The 21,060-nt window shown below is 61.4% G+C and overlaps 2 protein-coding genes across 19 annotated transcripts in view; one reads left to right on the top strand and one right to left on the bottom strand.

Annotated features, from left to right (window-relative positions):
* Positions 1–2,305, top strand: part of SRCIN1 (SRC kinase signaling inhibitor 1) — a 148,241-nt gene extending 145,936 nt beyond the window's left edge. For all 10 annotated transcript variants that reach the window (XM_074979069.1, XM_074979068.1, XM_074979067.1 and 7 more), the window contains one exon: positions 1,915–2,305. In XM_074979069.1, the coding sequence (XP_074835170.1) occupies positions 1,915–2,136 (222 nt within the window). In that variant the 3' untranslated portion in view covers positions 2,137–2,305. The remainder of the gene's footprint in view (positions 1–1,914) is intronic.
* A 5,727-nt stretch (positions 2,306–8,032) lies between these two features.
* The window catches only part of ARHGAP23 (Rho GTPase activating protein 23), a 108,547-nt gene continuing 95,519 nt past the window's right edge, over positions 8,033–21,060 (bottom strand). For 7 of the 9 annotated variants that reach the window (XM_074979078.1, XM_074979077.1, XM_074979076.1 and 4 more), the window contains 7 exons: positions 20,102–20,175; positions 19,636–19,725; positions 18,279–18,404; positions 17,556–17,597; positions 17,137–17,230; positions 13,709–13,740; positions 8,033–12,398 (listed from right to left, as the gene is read on the bottom strand). In XM_074979078.1, coding sequence (XP_074835179.1) covers positions 11,289–12,398; positions 13,709–13,740; positions 17,137–17,230; positions 17,556–17,597; positions 18,279–18,404; positions 19,636–19,725; positions 20,102–20,175 — 1,568 coding nt within the window. In that variant the 3' untranslated portion in view covers positions 8,033–11,288. Of the gene's footprint in view, positions 12,399–13,708; positions 13,741–16,224; positions 16,250–17,136; positions 17,231–17,555; positions 17,598–18,278; positions 18,405–19,635; positions 19,726–20,101; positions 20,176–21,060 lie in introns of all 9 variants that reach the window. The other 2 variants (XR_012642708.1, XM_074979082.1) reach the window with 2 other exon arrangements.

The following is a 21,060-nucleotide window of genomic DNA, read 5'->3' as shown; positions in this document are numbered from 1 at the left end:
TTGGGTTGGACAAGGGAAGGCTGAGAGGGGCCATGAGAGCAGCTTTCAAGTACCTAAAAAGTGTTGAACGGCGGAGTGAGAAGAGTGGTTCTCCTGGGCCTCTGAGGGCAGGACAAGGAGCAATGGGCTTCAACTGCAGCAAGGGAGGTTTAGGTAGGACATTAGGCAAAATTTCCTAACTGCCAGGACGGTTAATTGCTGGAGTGAATTGCCCCTGGGGGTTGTAGAGGCCCCGTCACTGGAGAGATTTAGGAAGAGGTTGGATAAATATCTAACAGGGATGATCTGGACGGTGCTGGGTCGTGCGATGAGAGCAGGGGACTGGAGTCGATGCCCTCTTGAGGTCCCTTCCAGTTCCATGATTCTGTGATTCTCTGTGGCTCGGGGCCAGCTGCTCTAGCCAGCTACACAGCTGGCCCCTCCCCACATCCTTCCACCGATGGGTCTTGCAAGGGACCCGGCAGGTCGTGCCTCTTTCCTAGCAAGTTATGTCCAGCTGCCAAGAGCCTTTACAGGTGCCCCTCATCAGCAGCTTCCCTCTGGTCAGCTCGTGTGACCAATGCTCCCTCCAGCCCTGTGTGGAAGTCATATTTTTATGTGCACGGAGGCATGTGCGAATGTGCAGCACCACTAGTAACACAGGCTGGGGGCCTGGGGGGGGGGCTCTGCTAATCAGCTGGGCAGCACCCGAGTCTCTCCTGGGAGGCCGCCCAAGTGCTCCGCTTATGGGACACACCGCATGTGACCCACTTCAATGCGTGGTAAAGGGCTGGGGCGCTGGGCTCCTCCCCCACGCTTGGGCTAAGCCAACTGGGTAGGGAGGCAGGGGACAGAGTCACGTTTCAGAGGACCAACACTAGCCCAGCACAGGTCACTGACCACCCTCTGCTCCCTAGCCAGGCAACCCCGCCTCCGCCCCCCCGGGATTCAGATGCGTCTGTGGACGACTGTCCCTTTCTTTTCCGCTCCTGTGGGACTGCTTGGCTAAACAGCACCTCTGCCGCAACCTCCTCACTCCTCACCCCCTCGAGCTCTCACCTTCCCCCACTCGGCTGTAATGCAACTAACGTGAATATAGTCATTGTTCTAACACGCTGTGCATGCCCAGTCTAACATTTCAATTCTTGTCCCCCCCCCAACCTTTCTCTCCTGTCTCCCCACCCCCCCACCCCCGCCGGCCTGCCTCTGTGTGCGTGTGTGTCTGTCTGTCTGTCTGTCTGTCTCTCGCTCGCCTTCTCCCCTTGGTGATGCTCCTTCCCTCCTCCAGTAACCCCGTGGAACCAGCTCATCTCGTGCTCTGTTTGTGGTGTGGACCTTTTTCCCAGCTGCTCGACCTCAGGCCTAAATCAATGCTGCTTCTGAACAAATTCCTTAAAAAAAAAAAAAAAAAGAGTTTGATTTCCCACATTTCCTCCTCCTCCTCCTCCTCCTCCTCCTTGAATCTTGCTTTTCTTTCTAGGCCGCTAGATCATCTAAAGAGGCTAGTGGGCTCAGTGAGACTTCCAGTCCCGTCTCAGAAAAGTCTACTCCTGGCAGAACATCCATCCCTGTATTGACTTCCTTTGGGGCAAGGAACTCATCCATTTCATTCTAACGCTCCTTGCCAGCTTCTCATTCAACTGTTTTCCTCCTTCCTGGGGCCTGGCTTCTCTCTTCCTTACACTCCTCCCTGGGACTGTCTTCTTGAGGCAACTTCAGAGGTCACCAGAGGTCCCTCTAGCTTTTTATTTTAAATGTCCAGCTCCAATATGGCCGACTTACCTGGCCACTTCCTGCGCCAATATGGCCGGCCTGCCACTTTCTGTTTCTTCCTCTCTTTTTTTGTTGTTGTTTGTTCTTTTGTTGGTGGCTTCCCCCTCCCCCCCCCACTCGACACCTCCGTTTTTCCACCCTGGCGTTTTTTGTTTATTTAAGAGCGCTAAGAACCTCACGCTGCCCGTTTCACGAGCTTCAAGCAACAGGGACGGTGTGCGGCGCCAGGACCGGCCACGCCTTGTTCAAGGGGGACCAGGACAAAAGCAGAAGGCTGTTGAGAGGGGGAGGAAGGGGGGGGAGGGGACGCGGCTTCTGAAGATGCCTCAGAAACCCGCAGATCTGACTGTTAATGCTGCTGCCCCGCCACTTTTCTTTCCTTAAACAGCTGTATGTGATTAATCCTGTAGGAACCTGTGCTACAGTCTTCTAGCCAAGTCCTCGTGGGGCAGTGGTGTTTTGGCTCGGGGGCCAGTGCATGCAGCTTTCCCACCGAGCTGCAGTTGTTTCCTTGCAGAAAGGTCAGTGCAGTAGTGAGGACCACCAGGCCTCATCTAGCAAGAAGCCAGCAGCTCAGTGTTTGTGTTGGCTTCGCTGTGTCTTCCTTCCAAGGGTGAGCTGGAAACACAGAAGAAAGCAAAACACCAGAGCGCGTTTAGACTGTGAGGTTGCCTCGTGCTTCGCAGCGGGAAAGCCCAGAGGCCAGCGCCTGTCGGTGATGGGGGGGGCAGGATGCCACGCTGAGAGACGTGGCTGGGCCGGGTAGCGGGATTGGAATGAGCTGGGACCAGGCTCTGAAGCAAAGGCCGGGTCCCCTGGATCTTAGTTTCACAATGGAGCACTTGAAAGGTTGGGTCCGTTCCTTTCTGCAGCGCGCGAGAGAAACTGGCGGAGGGAGCCTGGGGCTGCAGGGTGCGGAGGGGAGAGCTGGACGCTGAGACAAGGAGGTCGGGATGGCACAGAAGGGGCTGTTATGGTGGACACCGATCATGTCAGACAGAGGGATGTGGAAGAGGAGCTGAAGTCAGCGAGGGAAATAGGGCTCGGAAAGGCAGCATAGCATGGGCAGGAAGGATGCCAGTCTAAGCCAAGGGTCTCAGCTGGGTGGGGAAGGGGCTCGATGGGGTTGTGCACCACCCACGGCGACACAAAAGCTAGCAGTGGGCGCACTGCTAACCACCTAGGGGGCACTGGAGTCTCCTGCATGGACACACAGGTGCCCAGCTGCTAGGGCACACCCACCCTGTCCTTCTGTACTTGTCCTGCAGCAGCAGCAATGGGCTGTCAGCCCACACGGGGCATAGCGGTGGTGCTAGTCAGTGGCGGAAGCGGCTACCGCTGCTCCACCTCCTGGCCTCGGCAGGGGCCCAGTGCTGAACTGGGAGCTGATTTGAAGGGGCTCAGCCGAGGTGGGTTGTGCCAGGCCCACCTCTTGCCCCTCCTGAAGCCTATAGCATTCCAGTGTGGTCACGCAGGGCCTCATGGAAAGGGCCAGGGCCGGCAGCTGGTGACAGGGGCTGTAACAACACCTGTGAGCAGAAAGGGCTCAGCTGCCACAGCCCCTTTCCATGCATTGTGTTGAATGTGACGTCCAACAGGCCGGGTGCAGGCCTTGCACTGCTGCGTAACGAATGTCCTGCAGAGCCTGGCAAAGGACTGAGCGTGGCATGAGCAGACCCCCCAAGCATGCACGATGGGGATGAGCTTGGCAGCAAAACCACCGCTCCAGTGGAGGCCCTGAGAATGGGTGAGAAGAGGAGGGTATGTCCTGAATGCAGAGCTTGGGGGGGGGGTAGGTGGGGGGGGGTATTTGTTAAAGTACAATACATACTGTGGGGGCGGGGGATAGCCAAGCAATGGACAAACAAAATGTAAGCACAGAGTATACTTAAGTGAAATCTATGCGCGCTCTGTGTGCGTGCGTGTGTGTGTGAGAGAGAGAGAGTGTGTGTGTGTGTGTCCGTCCATGAAATGCTATATTGTAGCGTGCGACTCCTACGCACCCAGCATACGAAATCGAATCATGTTTTTTGTTGGCTAGTTTTGTTGCCAGGTTTCATTTCCGGCTCTTTTTTCCCCTCCCCACCCTCCGCGCCCCGTTTTCTTTTTGTATAGCGATCATTTTTGTATAAGAAGAATGAGCCTTTTTTTGAATAACAAAGAGAAAAAGAGGAAAAAAAAAAAAAAAAACCATAATGCAATTTCTTTGGATTGCAAAAAGCAACTCTTTACATTTAAGTGAAGTGTCTTAACATTTTATATTGTTTTAAAAATATATTTACATATTATATATATATAATATACGTAATATAAATATATATATATATATAAATATTTAAAAGAGAAGAACTAAATCACTCTCTTCGCGCCTGCTATCTGAGGGGAGGGGGTGGAGCTGCTTCCCTGGTGAACTGGTTGGTTTAGAACTGTAGCTTTAAGCCTCTGGTGCACCGGCCCATCCTGTTTCCATACCTCCCTGCTGCCTGTCCCGCACTGCCCCCCCCTTTTGTGTGCATGGTGGGGGCGTTGCAGGGAGCCACCAGTACCTGTGTGTGTGTGTGTGTCACCAGACCCCCAAGGTAGGGTGTTGGTAGTAGACATTGACCTCACAGCCTCTGGGGCAGAGGGTATGTGACTGTTAAGGCTTGTGGCCAAAGCAAAGGCAGCATCTCCTGTGGCCTGGCCCCCGAAGTGCCAGCAAGTTACATGTACCGCAGCGTTACTGTAAAAGGAGCGGCAGGGCCACACCAAACGGGGCTGATAGGTTGGTTTTGGCCCTGGAGGAACAAGGGGTCAACCCCCGTGATCAGGGGGCCTGTGGCATTGCCACCCAGCTCTTACTTTTGCAGCTGGATTAGGTCTGTGTAGCTCACCCGTGTCTGAGCTGTGCCCCCAACACACAGCCAGTTCCTCCCACCTACCAGCCAGCCTCCAGCCACGAGGTCCTGCACCATCGCGGAGCCAGTGACCTGAGCGCATGCCTGCTCGGCCTTTACTTTTTCTAAAAATTTATATTTCAGAACCAAAGGGAACTAGTGTAGCAAACCTGCAGGTCTGGCTGGCTCACCCCCTCCCCCTTCCCCTGCCGAGCCAGCCTCAACCCTGTGCCGAAGATGAGGCCATCACTGTAAAGGCAGCAGAGTGGTGTCTCAGGGCCACGGAGCCCAGACCTAGTGCTGGCTGGGTGCCCAACAATGTTTCTGCCTGGTTTTTTTCCCCATCATGAGCAGAATAAATTTTCTTACGTGCACTGAGGCCTCTGCTGATGTGCACTATCCATGGAAACAGGTGCGTACTCTGCTAATCAGCTGGGGCAGCATTTGCTGCTCTCCTGGGTGAGCGCCCAAGCACTTACGGATGCCCACTCACTAAGGCTGGTTTGCGGGCAGGGGGAATGCGCCCAGCTCATGATGGGAGCTCTGTGGCCAGAGCACCCAGTATTAAGGAGGCCAGATGGCCTGGTGCCTCACTGAGCTGGACAAGGCCTCAGGAGGGCCGTGAACTCACGCGCCTGCTGAAAGCAGGCCAAGCCCAACTGGCTCACCCCACGTTGCACTTCAAAATGGGGCCAGCTCAGCTCTCCCTGGTGGGGCCAGTGCGGTGGGGTATTGTTCCTACCAACACGGGAGCAGCGGGGGGGGGCCCAAGAGACATTCCCCCCCCCACCCCGGCAGCGCTGTCCCTCCCCAGCTACCCGCACCTGGCCGGGAGGAGGCATATGCTTAAAACTCACTCACTGCCGGCCGCCATCCCGCTTGCTGCCTTCAGCCACGGGCCTGTTTAACGCATGGCAACGTGGCAGGCGTGTGCCGAGTCACAGGCAATGATGGCACTAAACGAACGGGAGGGCAGGGCAGGGCTTCCCCCCTCCCCCCCCCCAGCGGCACACACAGGACTCAGGAGGGTAACATGAGTAAAAGCACCTAAGGCCCAGCTCCTCCATGGTAGTGATGCACCTAAACCCCATTGGCATCAATGGGCAACGGCAGGTAAGCACAGGTCCGGTTCGATAGGCTTTTGACAAGATTACATGAGGCACTTGGCCCCAGTGGTTTAAAGCTCTTCCGGTGCCTAGCTCCCATTGGCTGCTAAGGGGAATTAGGTGCCACATGCTTTTGTGTGTCTTTGCCCTGCTGCCCCAAAGCTGCTTGTTCAAACAGCACCAGCTGCTGGCAGTAAGTAGCTGCACCAGCCTTCAGTCTAGCAGAAGCACAAGGGCCATTGCAGTTCTGCCTTTTAACGCTCAGGCTAGGGAGGGGCTTTTGCCATACAGGGCTGTGGCTTTGGAGGGAATAACTGGGTGTTTTGTTTTGGTTGGTAATTTCGATTGGCTTCAGTTCCTAGCCTAGCCCTGCTGTGGTTACGCGCGTGTGTGTGTGTGTGTGTTTGCGTGTGTCATTTTCATGGCATCCCAACTTTTGTGTATGATCAACAAGCACAGCGTGTTTACTTAGCAAAAAAAGAAAAAACTTTTATTCAGCCTTTGAAATTTAAATAATGTTTAAAAAAACTCCCACGCCTAAAGAAAAAGCACCGCCCAGGTTATGCATGTATTGCTGGCGACGCTGCTGCATGCCACCCCTTGCTTTTGTCGTCTGAGACTGTCTGTCGAGTAACCAAGGACAAAAAAAAGAAAACTGTGAGCTGCTGTTTTTGGGGTTTCTACAATGTTGTGTGTCTCTCGCATGAATTTTCTTGTGCACTGTTTTGAAAGAAAAAAAAAAAAAAAAAAGACCAAGCTGGTTGTAAAGGGCAGTTCTGGAGTCTGTATGTTTTTGTAACTCTTCTTCTGGCTTCTGTCTGTAGACTAGGTCTGTGTATAAACTCTATGGCTGCCATGGGTATTGCTGTGCAAAATGTGATCATTGTAACTTGAAAATTCCAAATGACAAAGGGTTGCTTTTTCTTTTGCCTTTCCTTTCTGATCTTCCTTTTTTATCAGAGTGTCCAGCTTTAATAAAACACCTTTTCTTTTTCCTCGATGGGACGACTTCCCTTTAGGCTTGGTCTTTTGTCACTGCCTCTTAACTACCCACCACTGAACCGGGCTGGGGAACGCCTGCTAGGATGCTGCACTCTGGGTTCCTGTCGGCGCTTATGTTGTGACAAACGAGGTGCTGGGGGCGCAAGCAAGTCTCTGTGCATTCAACACTTAGGCAGCAAGTAAGCAGCAAGTAGGGCAACTGCCTGGGGCCTCACACCACAGGGGTCCTACAGAGCAATATTTGGCTTCAACAGTGGGCCCCAGGGAGTCGCCTGCCGGCTCTGCGTGGTGGCCCCCCAACTGGCCTGAGCGAGAACTGCTGATCTAGGCACAGCGCGAGTTAAGCTCACCCCTTCCTTCTACTCCTACTTAACCCCTGTGTGCCGAGTGGCACATGGGTCATCCACACGTCTTCGCTCCATCTCAGGACAAAACTAGCTGGCTCCAGTACCCCAGCGGTTGTCCTTCAAACTCAGTAGATCTTCTCCGCCTTGTCCGACATCTTCCTCTTCTCCCGATTCCTGCCGGGTTGGCGAGCTTGACGCACGATGCTGGCCGATGGTCTTCTGCGCGTGTGGCCCAGCCAGCCCCACGGTCGGCTCTTGGTTTCAGTGTCAAGAGGTTCCTGTCTTGCTCTGTCCCAAAGCTCATCGGTGACAGGGTCTCGCCATGCGACGTGACGGACGTGCCTCAGGCGTCTGTTTAGGAATGGTTCCCTCGGGACCGCGCACAACGGGGGAAGGCAGCGGGTGTGCCCTGGTGTGCTCTCTGCCCAGAGCCGGCTCAGCTGTGGCAGAAGCCAGCAGGGAGCTCGTTACAGAGCTGGCAGGGCCCTGGGCTGCACTAGGACAGCAATGTTGTTGCTTTCACCTTGGCTGTGAGCCCCCAGCGGTGCTCCAGTACAGCCCCCAGCAAAGCGTGGCCATGGGGCTGCCAAGAGGTTCCTGCTTCCCCCTTCCACCGGGGCCGGCTTGGGAGGTGAGGCGCTTTGATTCACCCTTTCCCTGGCACCAGCTTGCCCAAAAGCGCAGAGTTTACTTGCTGGCTCAAGCTTGGAAATGGACCACGCCCCCCCACCCCACGCCACCGGCTCCACCAACCCACAGGCCCCACATCAAGCACCGCAGAAGCCCAGGAATGTGAGGGAGTGAACTGCCCGAATGTCCCATCCACTGGGCTGCCCCGTCCTTTGCTGGGCCGCCCTTGCACGCCCGGCTGCGCTCGCCTGCCCCATGCAGGAAAGCTCGGCTGCGAAAAAGCCAGCTGGCCCTGGCAATGAAAGCAGAAAGGCTGGGCCTTGACTACGCCAGTTTATTTGCGACAGATAGCGCCGGCGGGCTGGGAGAGTGACTTCCAACCCTGGTTTTTATTTTTGTTTTAGTTTTGCATATTCCATATATAGGTCTGACCTTTACAACACAGCAAGGAAAAAAAATGACACATGCAGGAAGGTTTGAAAAAGTCAACACTGGTACAGCGCTTGGTGGTTTTCTTGTTTTTCTTTCAAATGAGCGAAACGTCTTAAAAAACCCTTATAAATCTTTGTAATATGTTACACAGTTAAAGACAATATTTACACACACAAAAAACGAAAAAACCACTTTACAGCAACGAGTTGCATATAGCATGAGAACGATGCAGAAATCGGAGGCAGGGGGGTTTTGCTTTTTGGTTTTTGAGTTTTACAATCCCCGCAAGGCCTCTCAGTGGACTGGCTGCAGTTCGTAGCAGCCGGCGCGGCATTATTTCTAGGTATAGATTTCAATGCCTGCACGCACTAGCGGACACATTTCCGCTGCCGAAGCGGTACCCCTAGTTCACCAACCCAGTCAGCAGCCCTGGGCTGCAGGCGGCTTGGTGCTAAACAGAGCGGGCGCATCAGGCTGGGGGTCAGTTAAGTGAGACCCCACCGAGCTCTTGGCAACACGCCCGTACAACTCGCTCACCGTTTGCAGGCAAACCAACACGAGCTGCGGCCAGGCGCCTGGTTGCTCAGGCGAGATGCGCCAGGCCTCTGGCTACCCAGGTTGAAGCCCCACCCGGCTGCCCATCTCAGCGCTCCCGGCACAGGACAATGTGCGGGGGGCCGGTGCACTTGGCCAGGGCTAGTTGGGCTCCAGTCGGCGTAAGCGCGGCCTGCAGGGCCCCTCCCAGCCCAAGCGGCTCTGGGCACCCCAGGCGCTGTCCCGCCTGCCACAGTGCTGCCCCCCCGCCCCGCCCCGCCCCGCCCCGCCCCCGGCTTCATGGCACAGCCACCAGCCCACACAGCACCAGGGAAGGTGGCCACAACTGGCTGCAGTCCTGGGCGGGGTCAGCAGATGTATTTCTCTCCTGTGGGGCTGGGCGCTGCCTCCAGTGCCCTGCAAGGCAGCCGGGCTGGCCCCCCAGTACGCCCCCACGCACCCCCAGCAGCCGAGCACAGCGGGGCCGCTGTTGCAGGCAGCTCGTCGGAGTGGCCCAGCACAGCAGCCAGCAAGGCTGGTGGACAAGCACGGTCGGGTCGGCGGCTGGGCAGCGCTCTCAGCAGTGGGGGCGCAGATGCAGCCGTGGGTCAGTAACGCTAACGCGGGTGCCCGAAACAACTGATGGGCCCGAACGGGTTTAACGCCCCAGCACACCTAGGAGGGGCCAGGCTGGGCCGGGCAGAGCCAGGATCCCTGCACCCCGCGTGGGGCTGTGGGGCCCCGAGCGTGCCGAGCAGGGGCTGCTCTTGGCAGTGCCACTGGTGTCCCCTGCACACCCGCAGCCTGCTGCGCACAGCCCCACCCCTGCCCGCTGTGCCAGTCCCAGGCACTCTCAGATGGGCGTGCCCGTCCCAATACCCCAGAGCAGCAGCCGGGCAGCCTGCCCCACAGACACCTCTGCACCACTCAGTCCCAACCCGGGCGGCACCGTGTGGGACCCCCACTGCACAGTCAGGGCCCAGACAGCAGGTGGGGCAGGGAGCCTGTGGGAGGGGGCGGCAGCCAAGCGCTCGAGGCTGAATTCCTGGCTCCCAGGCAGCTGTCAGACTGCAATGGGGGCCACGATCTTGCAGCATCCCTGGCTGCTTCCAGCTGGCCCCCGTGCCCTGGCTGGGTGTGCCCTCTGGCCCATGCGGCGTGGGTAGAGCACATGCACCCAGCGCAGGCGTGGGGGGGGGTGGGGCGGGGCCCTGCAGCCCAATGCACCGACTAGTAAGGCCCAAGGCAGGGGCCAGGCCAGCCCAGTCCCTGGGGGCCACGCAACAGAGTGCAGCCACGGCAGGGGTATAACAAGACAAAAGAACGTGAGGTGGGAGGGAGCAGGGTGCAAGCAGGGGAGGTGCGAGTGAGCACAAGCAGGGGCCGTGGGGCAGTGTGCAAGCCGGAGGGTGGGGGGAGCAGAGCACGAGGCCGCGGGTGTGCGAGGAAAACTCCCGTGTCAGCGCTTGGAGGCGCTGAACCAGCCGTGGCCTGGGCCCCCTTCCCACACTCTGGTGGCCACCAGCCCACACCTGCTCTGTCCCTTGGGGTTTTGCAGGCTGGCGCTCAGCCGCAGCGCCCACCCCTGGCACCGCCCGGGCGGCCCCAGGGCCCCTTCCCAGCATTCCATGGGAGCGGAGCCCTGCAGCTGGTGCCAGGGGGCACGTGAGCACCACGCTCATGGGCTGCGAGCCCCAGCACACGCACTCACACTGGGCGGACACCAGTCTTACGGGTGCCAAGGACGCCAGCACACTCAGCTCTACCACTAGCCCACCGCTCGCCTCGCTGCCACTGCAGTATAGGCACACGGGCACCGGGGGCTCGTGCTCCGGGGGGGGGCAGCCACAGCGCACACGTGCCAGTGGGAAATGTGCGCACACGGCCGTGTTACGGACCAGCAGGCAAACACGCACACGCTTGAGCACAGGCCCCGTGCACGTCCATCGCATGGGCCCCCCTGCTGGTCCCGGACGCTGTCTGGGGCAGGGAGCAGAAGCAGCCTGGCCGGGACTCACTCTCTGCAAAGCCGTCCAACGTGTCTGAGTGCACCAGCACGAGGGGCATTGCCGGGGGCGGGGCACTGTCATGTGACGCCACAGGGCCGTGGGGCATGGCAGGATCTCACGCAGCAGCCTCATGGCCATCGGAGCCACCCGCAACCCGACCAAGTCGGGGGAGCAGCTCATGCCAGGAACCTCAGGATCCCCCCAGAGGGGTGGGGCGGTGAAAGCCCTGCACAGCCCCCAGGGAGGCCTGCAGCAGATCGGGCAGCCGGGCAGGGAGATGCAGCCTGGGCTGGGATGCCGGCGTTCCCTCCCCAGGCCCAGCCTGGCGCCCTCCAGGGCTGGGGTGGGGGCAAGAGGGAGAGAAATGAAGCAGACTCCGCCCGGTCCGACGCCCCATTAACGCTGCCAGGGGCGCAACGGGATGGGAGGGGCGGCTCTGGCGTTGGAGCTGTGCCCACACCGGCAGCAGAGGGAGGCGAGGGCCAAGGCTGGGAACATGAGTGCAGGCAGCGCCTGGCCCCTGGGGGGCTCCCGCCTCTGCAGAGCGCCCAGCAGAGATCAGGGAGCCGCGGCAGCCAGGCCGGGGGGCGGAGGGGCGTGTTAGAGACACTGGTGGAAGTGGAAGGAGGCTGGGCGGGTGGGAGCTGGGCCCTGGGCGCCAGGGCTCCCCTCCGGGCCCCTGCTGTGCTGCTGCTCACCGGCGCTGCCCTGCTGGCTCAGGGCCGAGGCCAAGGAGGGCCGGGCCTTGGTGGACTCCAGGCTGCTGAGGCCCGAGTCCTTGTTGTCTCGGTGCAGGTCCCTGCAGGAGGCGCTGGTGGGCGGGGGGCAGGGTGCGGGCCCCAGCGGGGGAGCCTGCGGCTCCTTCCACTCGTTGCAGTTGAGGTCCTTGAGGCCGCCGGGCCCCACCACCACCGTGTGGCGCCGCCAGGAGCTCTTCTTGCGCCGCGTCTCCGGGGAGTGGGGCTTGCGCAGGCGCACGCCCAGCATGTCGTCGGCCGAGCCCCGGAGCCGCAGCCGGAGCTGCTCCGTCAGCGAGGGCCTGGCCGGGGCGCCCCGCACGGGCGGCAGGGACTCCTGGCTGCCCTGGGCCGACGACTCGCTGTCCCGCCGGGGCCGCGCCAGCTTCCTGCGGGCTAGTGTGTCGCACTGCATGAGCCTGTGGGAGCTGAAGGAGGCCCGGGCGAGCTTCTCCGTCTCGCTGCTCTCCGCCGGCAGCCCCAGCCCCGCTGTCCGCGGCAGGCCGCTGCTCTCCGTGTCTGTCTCCACGTGGCTGAACTCGCTGCGCTCGTCGTCCGCCTCCTCGCCGCGGCTCTCCGCCACCGACTGCACCTCCGAGCACAGGCTGCGGTCAATGGTGGACAGGGTGGAGTAGCCCGAGACGATGGACCGGGCGTCTGGTGCCAGCTCCCTCGGCCCCTCTGCCAGGACTCCCTGCTGCTCCACGCCCGCTCGGTAGCTCGGAGCCTCATGCCCCGGGCCAGGCTCTCGGCACCCCGGCTCCTTGGCTGCCTCCTCCGCACCCCCACACCCGGTCTCCTCGGCTCTGCCTCGGCCGGCGCCCTTGGCCGCCTCGTGCTCCGAGTCATCGTCCGTGCTGCTCCCCAGGCGCCTGGCCTCCCGCCGCTTCTTCCTCTTGCGGTTGACGGCGGAGATGAAGGAGATGGCGAGCAGCTCTTTGCTGTACGGATCCTTCCGGGGAGCTCCTGAGCCCTGCCGGAGAGAGCAGCCCACGCTTAGCACCCAGCCCTGCGCACCTCCTCCCTGGCCCCAGCCGCAGAGCCGCTGACCTGCCGCAGTGCCCCCTGGGAAAATCGAGCCCGTCATCCCTCTGCTCCTTGGTGCATTCTGGGAGATAGCACGGCTGCTCTCCTGTGCTGCCAGAGAGCATTCTGGGAAAAAAATCTAACCCACTACTACAGCGGATTTGGGGGAAAACGTCACCACTGTCCCAGAGTGACGCAGTGCATTCTGGGAAAACCTAGGCTGCTGTCCCGTGTTACTGCAGTGCATTCTGGGAAAATCTAGCTGGCTGAACACCAGTGACACAGTGCATTCTGGGGGAAAAATCTAGGCTATGGTCCCATGTTGCTGCAGTGCCTGCTGGGAAAATCTAAACTGCTGTCCCATGTTGCTGCAGTGCATGCTGGGAAAATCAGGGCTGCAGTCCCATGCTGCTAAAGCGAACTCTGGGAAAATGGAAGCTGCTATCTCAGCTGTGCCCACCTCTCAGGACACAGGCTTGCACATACGTCCTCCACGTCCCACCCAGCAGGCAGGGGCACCCCCAGGGCTGGCCAGCCCATGGCCCCAGCAGAACCACCAGGACACATGCAAGGAAAGCTGGACCACCATGCCCCAGCCCTGCTCATGGCAAGGGGCCTAGCTCAAAACCCCACGCAGCGAGGAGCCAAGTCATGTGCGTGAACGGAACATGCATGGAGCGAACTGGGGGCAGCCACTGAGTCAGAATTCGACCCAGCCGCTGCTCAGAACCAGCTCCTGCTGGGCTGGGCGGGGCAGAGCGGCTCAGAGAAACTGGCCAAGACGCTCCCTGCCCCCAGAGATCTCACCAGACAAGGGGGAGGGGGAAACTGAGGCAGAAAGAGCCGCTACTGACGCCAAAGACCGAGCCAGGAACTAAACTCAGGTGCCCCTGATGCTCAGGCCCGTGTCCTACACACTAGGCCACGCTACCCACCTGTGATTTGCAAGGTCACCGTGAAGCTTTCTCCTTCCTAAGTGACCCTCTCAGCCATCCTCCCTCACGCAGGGGTGGCAACCCCAGGAACCCCCCCACCTGGCTGCTCCCAGGAGGACGAGACAGCAGTGCCCCAGAGGGAGGTGGGAAGGGCCACGCGAGGCATTCGCTGCCCCACTGGATTTATTGGGAAAATGCCAATTTCCCAGCTGGGGTCTCCTGCCCCTTTCGCTGCGAGGCCCAGCAGGGCTGGAGATTCCAGCCACACTGGATGCCCCCGGGGAGCACAAACCTTCAGCGAGCCCCTCGCGGGCGTCCTTACCTTCGACTTGGCGGAACTGCTGTTGGTTGAATCTGTAACACAAAAGACAGAGCCGGGATTAGGGTGGGCGGTGGCCAGTGCGGGGGGGGCTGGGGAGCGAGGGGACGTGCGGGCATCACAGCAGAGAGACGCTCTCAATGGCATCGCCAGCCTCTCACTCAACGAGCGGCCCTAATCAGCAGCACAATCAGCGTCCAGCAACTGGGGCCAGACGCCCATGCTGGGAAATGAACAAGGGCTGGGCAGAGGGAGCCAGGAGAGAGGACAGGCCAACCGGTTCCTTCTGGGCCATTTCCAACCATTTGTTAATAAAATCCAAAGAAATTTGGAAGAAAAATTCCTTGTGAAGGGCAAAGACCTCAGAGCAGGTTTCTTTTTTCCCTTCAAAACCGAAACAGGTGCGAATTTGTCAAGCGTTCCTGTGCCGCCAACGCCAGAAAAAACGCAGCAGCCTCGAAATTTTGACCAGACTCCCACGCCCCGAGACGGCAGCTGCCGCCACCCCAAGTGGGAGGAGAATTCTGGGATCTCTGATATCACAGACGGAGCCTCCAGGAGGCCCGACGGCAGCCTGAAATTCTCTCGGCTCCCTCTGTCCACACACCTCGGCCACACACAGGCCAGGTTAATCACAACACGTGGGAAAGAAGAGCTCCCGCCACAGGTGTGAAGAAAAGGAAAGGAGAAAACAGAACCACACCCCAAGCTGGGGACACGCAGTAGCCAGAGCCGCATTCGGCCCCCACCCAAGGACGACAGAGTAGCTAGACGGGGTTAATGGAAAGCAGCCCCAAGCCCAGACCAGGGTGAAAGGAGACAGCGGAGCAATGGGAGAGGGACACAGCAGTTCCTGTAAATTGAGTGCTGGGGCTACGGCCCATGGAGGGATTCAGGTGCTGCCCAGCTGAGGAGCAGAGCGCCCACTGCCAGTGTTTCTATTGGTGGTGCACATCCTCCCCGCCTCAGTGCACATAACAAAATTTATTCCACCCATGGATGGCAAAAATCAGAGGGACTGCAGAGAAGGGCTGAGAACACAGGTGAGTGACACTGCTGGCCCCCGGGGATACAGAAGCTGGTTCTTGGGACTCTCATGGCACAGGGTGGGATGGAGCAGTGCTCTCGCACTGTGGCAGAGACCAGTCTCTTGTGATGTGGGGGAGCTCTGCGCCTGGTGGGTGCCACACACATTGAGCTTGGGTAAGACTCAGAGGAGCCTGATCCTGATTTACATTCGGGCCCCTTTGCACCCCTCCCAATGACCACAGGCACCACAGACTGCCGTTCAGAACAAGTCCCTGCAAGTGCAAAAAGCGGGCGGGGGGGGGTCTCAACTGGCCGCCAGAGACAATGCCACCCCCCCCCTTGTATCCAAGTGTGGGGACCACAGGCCGCTCCCCGGTGCGAGAAAAGCCGTCGCAGTTGGGAGCGACGCCCCAGGGCTGCAGGGCCCCGGAGGGCGTGAGCAGTGACCGGCCAGCCCTGCACAGTATCGCCGAGGGGCTGCTCGCTCCCAACCTGGGCAGAGGGCGGCAAAGCGCACTGGACACGCTGGCAGAGCCGGGGGGCGCCGGGGACCCGGAGAGGGTCCCTTTGTTAATCCGCAGCGTCTCACAAGCAGGTTATGGTGCAGTGGAAGCTGGGGGAGGGGGCAGGGGCTGCACCCACCACCCCAGCCCCAACTGCAGCACGCTGGGAAGCCCAAGGCCAAGCACAACGCCAATGGCAGAGGGAGGGGCCTCATGGCCGGCAGGTAGCAGAGGGGACCAGGAGGGGAATGCTGACCCCAGGGAATCCCACCCCCGCACCTGCAGCCAGGCACCGCTGTGACCCCTCAGGGCTCGAGGGTCAGCCTGGGCCCTCAAGGGGGCAGAGCTGGAATGCAGTTGGGCTGTCAGGCAGGCAGAGCCTGGGAGGTCTCCCAAGGGCCCACCGGTGGCCTCAGCACCTGGGGTGGATGGTGGCAGCTGGTCTGACCCCAAAGGAATCTCCAGAGTGCGCACACAAGCACATACACACGCGCACGCATGCTCACACACACGCGCACACACGCTCACACACATGCACACGCACGCTCACAGCGTGCTCAGGCTGCTGGCGTTTGCAGAACCCCGCTGGCAGGACTCCCCAGGGCCAATGCCCAGCACTGAGGACAAGGGCACCCTGCCCAGCCGGCCTCTGACCCCAGGGCTGCCAGGCAGGTGGGAGGAGGAGGAGCCGGTGTGCTCCCTCCCTGGGCGATGCCCATGTCAGCGACAGGGCCCCCGTGTCCAGCGCTCTCACCCACTGACTACCATGGTGCCACACGAGGGACGTACTAGACCAGGGGTATCGCCCTGGAGCCATGACATCTGGTGTGGGGATGGGTATTGGGGCCAGGCCCCTGCCCAGGGGGAAGGTGGGTCACCGCCACGTCAGGGGGCGGCTCGGGGCTGTGGCTCCCCTCCTGCGCCCGCTCTCTCGCGATCACCCGAGGGAGTCAGCACAAGCCATGCACCCAAGCAGCAGCACTGTACCCGCTCTACAGCTCCAGGAGGTCCGCTGGAGGAGGAGGAGGAGGAAGAAGACAGCAGAGAGAAGTTTAAGGAGAGAGCACGAAGAATCGACGTGGTCCCACAGCCGCCCTCCGCGTGCGCAGCTCGAGCCAGGTGGGCGGGAGGGGGCAGGGACCAGGCACAGGACAGAGGCAGCAGGTGGGAGGCAAGGGAGCTCTGGGGCTGGCTGGGGCACTAGTGGGGGAGCCCAGGGCAGCCCTGGGGCTCGCTGCCTGTTACGGGGACCGTTCTATGGTGGGACCTCGCAGGAGTCTGGCAGGAGAGGGCCTGGGGAACTCGCCGACACTGGATCCAGCACTTCCCAGCAGGGACACTAGGGGGAGCTCAAGTGCAGCAACCAGCTCCTAGCCAGTGATTGGTTCTTTTTTTCACAGCTGGCTGCCCACCTCCCATCGCGCCCAATCCTCAGCTGTGGGCGTGGCCTGAGGAAGGCATGTGCCCCCCGCTAGCCGGACAGCCCGGCTGTGGGGACTGGCCACGCTGCTCCCGGGCCACTAAGGGCCACTGGGAGGCCAGGTGCTCGCTGTCCTGCAGCCACTTGAGCGGGGCTTGTCCAGGGAGGGGAAGGGTGGGGGTGCCCAGGGCAGAGGGGGAGGCTGGGAGTACCCCGGGTGCAGAGGGGGCAGCCCAGGGCAGAGGGGAAGGCTGGGGGTGCCCAGGACAGAGGGGGGGCCAGGGAGGGGGAGGCTGGGGGTGCCCAGGGCACAGCAGAGAGCCCAGGGCTCATCGAGAGGGTCTCCAGCTTGCCCAGCAGGGAGTGCCTGCCGGGGAGAGTCCTGGTCTGGCATGGGGCAGTGGCCCAGTGACTCCTGTGCGGGTGGACAACCACCGAGGTCATTTGCACCTCCAGTGCTCCCGGCGCAGCCCCCTCACCTGAGGCATCCCCCGGCACCGCTGTCCTCCCAATGTTGGGGAGCAGGTACTCGATGTTTGGCACCGACTGCGCCTCCTTCTCGTCCACAGGGGTCTGGAATGGCAGCAGGAACAGAGGTGAGCGGAGCAGCCCCGAGGCCCACCCCCCAGCCCCTTCCGCTCCTCATCTGCCAGGAGCCCCATCCCCAGAAGGGCCCCGTGTCCCGGCCTCGGGCAGAGGAGGGGCTGGTGACCCGCAGGGAACTCGTCTGCCCTCGTGAGGGGCTCCAGGGCAGGAGAGAGGCTGCCCCAGCATGTCCTCCGGCAGAGGCTGTTGTGAGGAGTTCAGGGCTATCCCCGGCAGCCGGCAGCTCTCCCACGGGTGGGGCTCGCCGGTGGCCAACCCCCCTCTGCACATCCCCAGCCCACCTGGGACTCACCTTCTCCCCCTTGTCCTCCTTGTCGCTGAAGAACCAGTCCGACTGCGGGAACAAGGAGCGGGGTGAGATTCGAGGCGCAGCAGGAGGAAGACGCTGGGCTTTCTGCACCGGGCCCCTCCCCCGTGCCGCTACATGCCCCGTGCCCCCCCACCAGGGCTGGCATCATCCACTCACTGGGGGTGGGCAGTGACCGGCTCCAGGCTGCCCAGCTGCTGCCAGGTTCATTCCTGTGTCGCCCACACCACCAGCCCACTCCCCCAGGGTGGAGATATGAACAGCCGAGTCTCAGTCTGTGACATGGCTCTAGCCTGGCCCCCGGCCCCAGGGGGTCACCCCCACACACCCACATGCCCCTCGCCCCTGGGAGCAGAACACAGCAGAGCCCAACTGGGCAGAAATAGTCCAACCCCGGCCCACGGCCAGAAGGTACCGCACTGAAGGGAAAGATGGGCAAAGTGCAGGGGGGCCAGGCGCCAGGGCCTGTCCTGCCTGGGGGCAGCAGGGCGCCGGGGTCTGTCCTGCCTGGGGGGAGCAGGGCGCCAGGGACCCATCATCCTGCCTGGCGGGGGCAGGGCGCCAGGGGCCCATCATCCTGCCTGTGTGGGGGCAGGGCGCCAGGGACCCATCATCCTGCTTGTGGGGAGCAGGGCGCTGGGGGCCCATCATCCTGCCTGGGGGGGGGCAGGGCGCCGGGGGCTGAGTGAGGGGCCACCCGTCACCTACATGCTGGATGAGGGTCTCCACGATTTTGTAGCGGTCGGGCATGTGCGTCACCATGTCCGTCATGTTGTCCTCGGACGTGCGGACCAGCGTGGGACCGAAGACCAGCGCCAGGTTCCGGGGCTGCATCTGCAAACAGGGCCGGGGGGGTTACAGCCCTGGCAGCCAGGCCCTGCCCTGGGGGTGCTCACACCCCCCGAGCTGCAGCCTGAGCCCGGCTGCATCTGCAGCTCCCTCGGGGCCAGGACAGCCTCACACCCAGGCCCTGGGCTGTCAGAGCCCAAAGATAAAACTGTGCCGGTCCCTAGCCTGGAAGCTCCCCCGCCAGGAGGGCAGGCAAACCCCCATCATCCCTCCATTGGCCTCACCGCAACCAGCCCACCGACTCGCCTCACCCCCAGGTTAACCCGTCAGCTAAGGAACCCACAGCCCTTCTCCCAGCCCCGGGACTGCGTGGCACATGCACAGGTAGGTTAGGGTTATCATCCCTGTCTTACTGATGGGGAAACTGAGGCAGACGCCAACACTGGCACACCCAGGGACAGAACCCAGGCACCCTGCCTCCCAGCTGCACTCTCCAACCACTAGGAACCACTGCCTCCCTCTCTAATTTGCTTTCCAGCCCGCAGAGCCCTAGCCTGGGACATGGGAGCGCAAGTCCTTGCTCCGCCACAGACTTCCCTGGTGACCTTGAGCAAGTTCCTTCCAGCACAGGAGCCCCAGCGTGGGGAGACACACCCACACAAGCTTTGACCCCAGCAGAAGTGTCACAGCAGCAGCACAAGCTGCAAGAGGAGCTGGCTGCTTTCTGTGCGAGACCATCGGAGACCCCAGGTACACCTCTGGGGTGGTGCTCGCGCCTACCTGTCCGGTGCCAGGCGGTAGCAGAGCATACGAGTGAGCAGAGGGGGAAAAGCTACTTGAGGAGAAGTGCGGCTGCTTTCACTTCTGGGTACTTGAGCAGCGTGTGTACTTTTACTCAAGTAGTTTTGCCGAGGGACAGAGCTGACCTGTACTTAAGTACAGCCCTGCCCCAAGCAGCTGTACTTTCACGTACGTCACTTTTGGGTACTTCTTCCACCTCTGCGTGCAAGCACGCAGCCTGTGTGCCGGGAGCCTGCTCCAGGAATGGTGCAGGCACACGCACGCTCCGAGCCCACCGCGGAGAACACAGCGCTGCTCAGGGACTGCTCTAGGCTGGCACTCGCCAGCCCTGCTGTGGCCTGGGACACAGATCACGGCACAGTCGGCCCCTGGCCTGGTCGCTGGCCCTGGAGCCAAGCTCACCAATGCACTGGGTCCTCCAGCAGGGCACGAGGCCAAACTCACCCCACCTGCCGGCAGGAGGAGACAACAGTACCTTGTTCTTCTCCGAGTGGTCCGCGATGGTCTTCAGGTGCCCCACCAAGAACTTGAGCGTCTCGTAGTACTGTCCCGGCAGGTCCCGGATCTGGGGGCGCAGAGGCAGCGTGAACCTGGCCAGCCAGCAGGAGAGACGGGGACCCCTCTCCCTATCACACCTGCTGGGGCCTGCCCTGACCTGGATGCGCCCCTCCATTCCCCCTGCACCTCCCCGTTCCCGGGATAGAGGAAGGAGCAAGGCAGGGTGTGACCCCCAGTGTGGCTGCGCTTGGCTGGGCAGGGCGGGAGGGGGAGTCGCTCCTGGATTGAGAGCAGTGTCTGCCCCCCAGCAACAGGCGGGAGCTTTGGGGGCTCAGAGGGCGGCCCTGCTTGGGGGCTGTGGCGGGGGCCCTGCAGAGGGCTCCCCACACCCCGGAGGGTGGGGTCCGGCCCCGCATCACACAGGCTTCGGCCATGCGCCGTACCAGTTTCCGCAAAGTTTTCATCCTCTCGCTAGCATCTTCGATCCGGTTGGCTTCGATGAAGTCGTTGTACTTATCTGAAAGCCGCAAAGAGGGGCGGGTTCAAGGGCGCGGCCAGGCACGGCCCCGTGGGAGCCCACCCGGACAGAGCTCGCTGGGCCAGGCCGGGGGTGAAGCCCCAGGCAGACGCGCTGCTGGAGGCACTGGCAAGGGGTGGGAAAGGGGCAGCGCTGGGCGAGGGCACAGGCGGGAGCTGTGGAGGTCGGGAAGGACGTGGGGCAGGGAGGGACTGTGGGTGACGGCAGAGAGCACGTGGATCATGCGCTGACAGCGGGGGACAGTGTATGGCTTTGGGGTGGGGGTTGCTGCATGGCCACAGGGCACCAGGGAGCTGCGCAGGGGCAGTGCAGTGTGCCAATGAAGGGGTCAGGCAGCCATGGGGCACGGTGGCAGCAGCTGGGGGGCTGGGAGGACAGGAAGAGGTGGGGAGGCTGGTGGGGGAACAGGCGGATGGGGGCAGTGTAGCCGGAGCAGGAGCTGAGGAATAGAGGCCACAGGTGCAGGCAGGTGGTGCAGGGCACTGGGGTCACGGCAGCAAGGGGCTGTCAGAGCAAGGCCCTGGGGGATCCACCTGCTGGGGCTGGGAGGGGAGGAGGGAGGCTGGGGGAACCAGGAGCTGGTCAGAGAAGGGGGCAGGGGCTGGGGAATCCAGCCACTGGGGCTGGGAGGTGGAGGCTTTGGGGCTGCTTGAGTGGACACCACCCTCGGCCAGCCCAGGGCACAGCGCTGCCCCACACAGCCGCAGATTCTGCATCCGCCTATGGATAGCCCTGCATGGAGCCAGCCCCCCGCCGTGCAGCCGAGGGGTGGGCTCCGTACGGGGGCACCGGTGGGACGAGGGCTGGTAGCCACCGGCTGCCCCAGGACAGCAGGGCCCTGCAACCGCCCCTGCCCCGGCTGGA

This window comes from Carettochelys insculpta, chromosome 28, assembly GCF_033958435.1.
Source record: "Carettochelys insculpta isolate YL-2023 chromosome 28, ASM3395843v1, whole genome shotgun sequence".
Classification (NCBI taxonomy): domain Eukaryota; kingdom Metazoa; phylum Chordata; order Testudines; family Carettochelyidae; genus Carettochelys; species Carettochelys insculpta.
The sequence above is the reverse complement of the archived record's forward strand: the minus strand, read 5'-3'. Positions and strand labels throughout refer to the sequence as shown.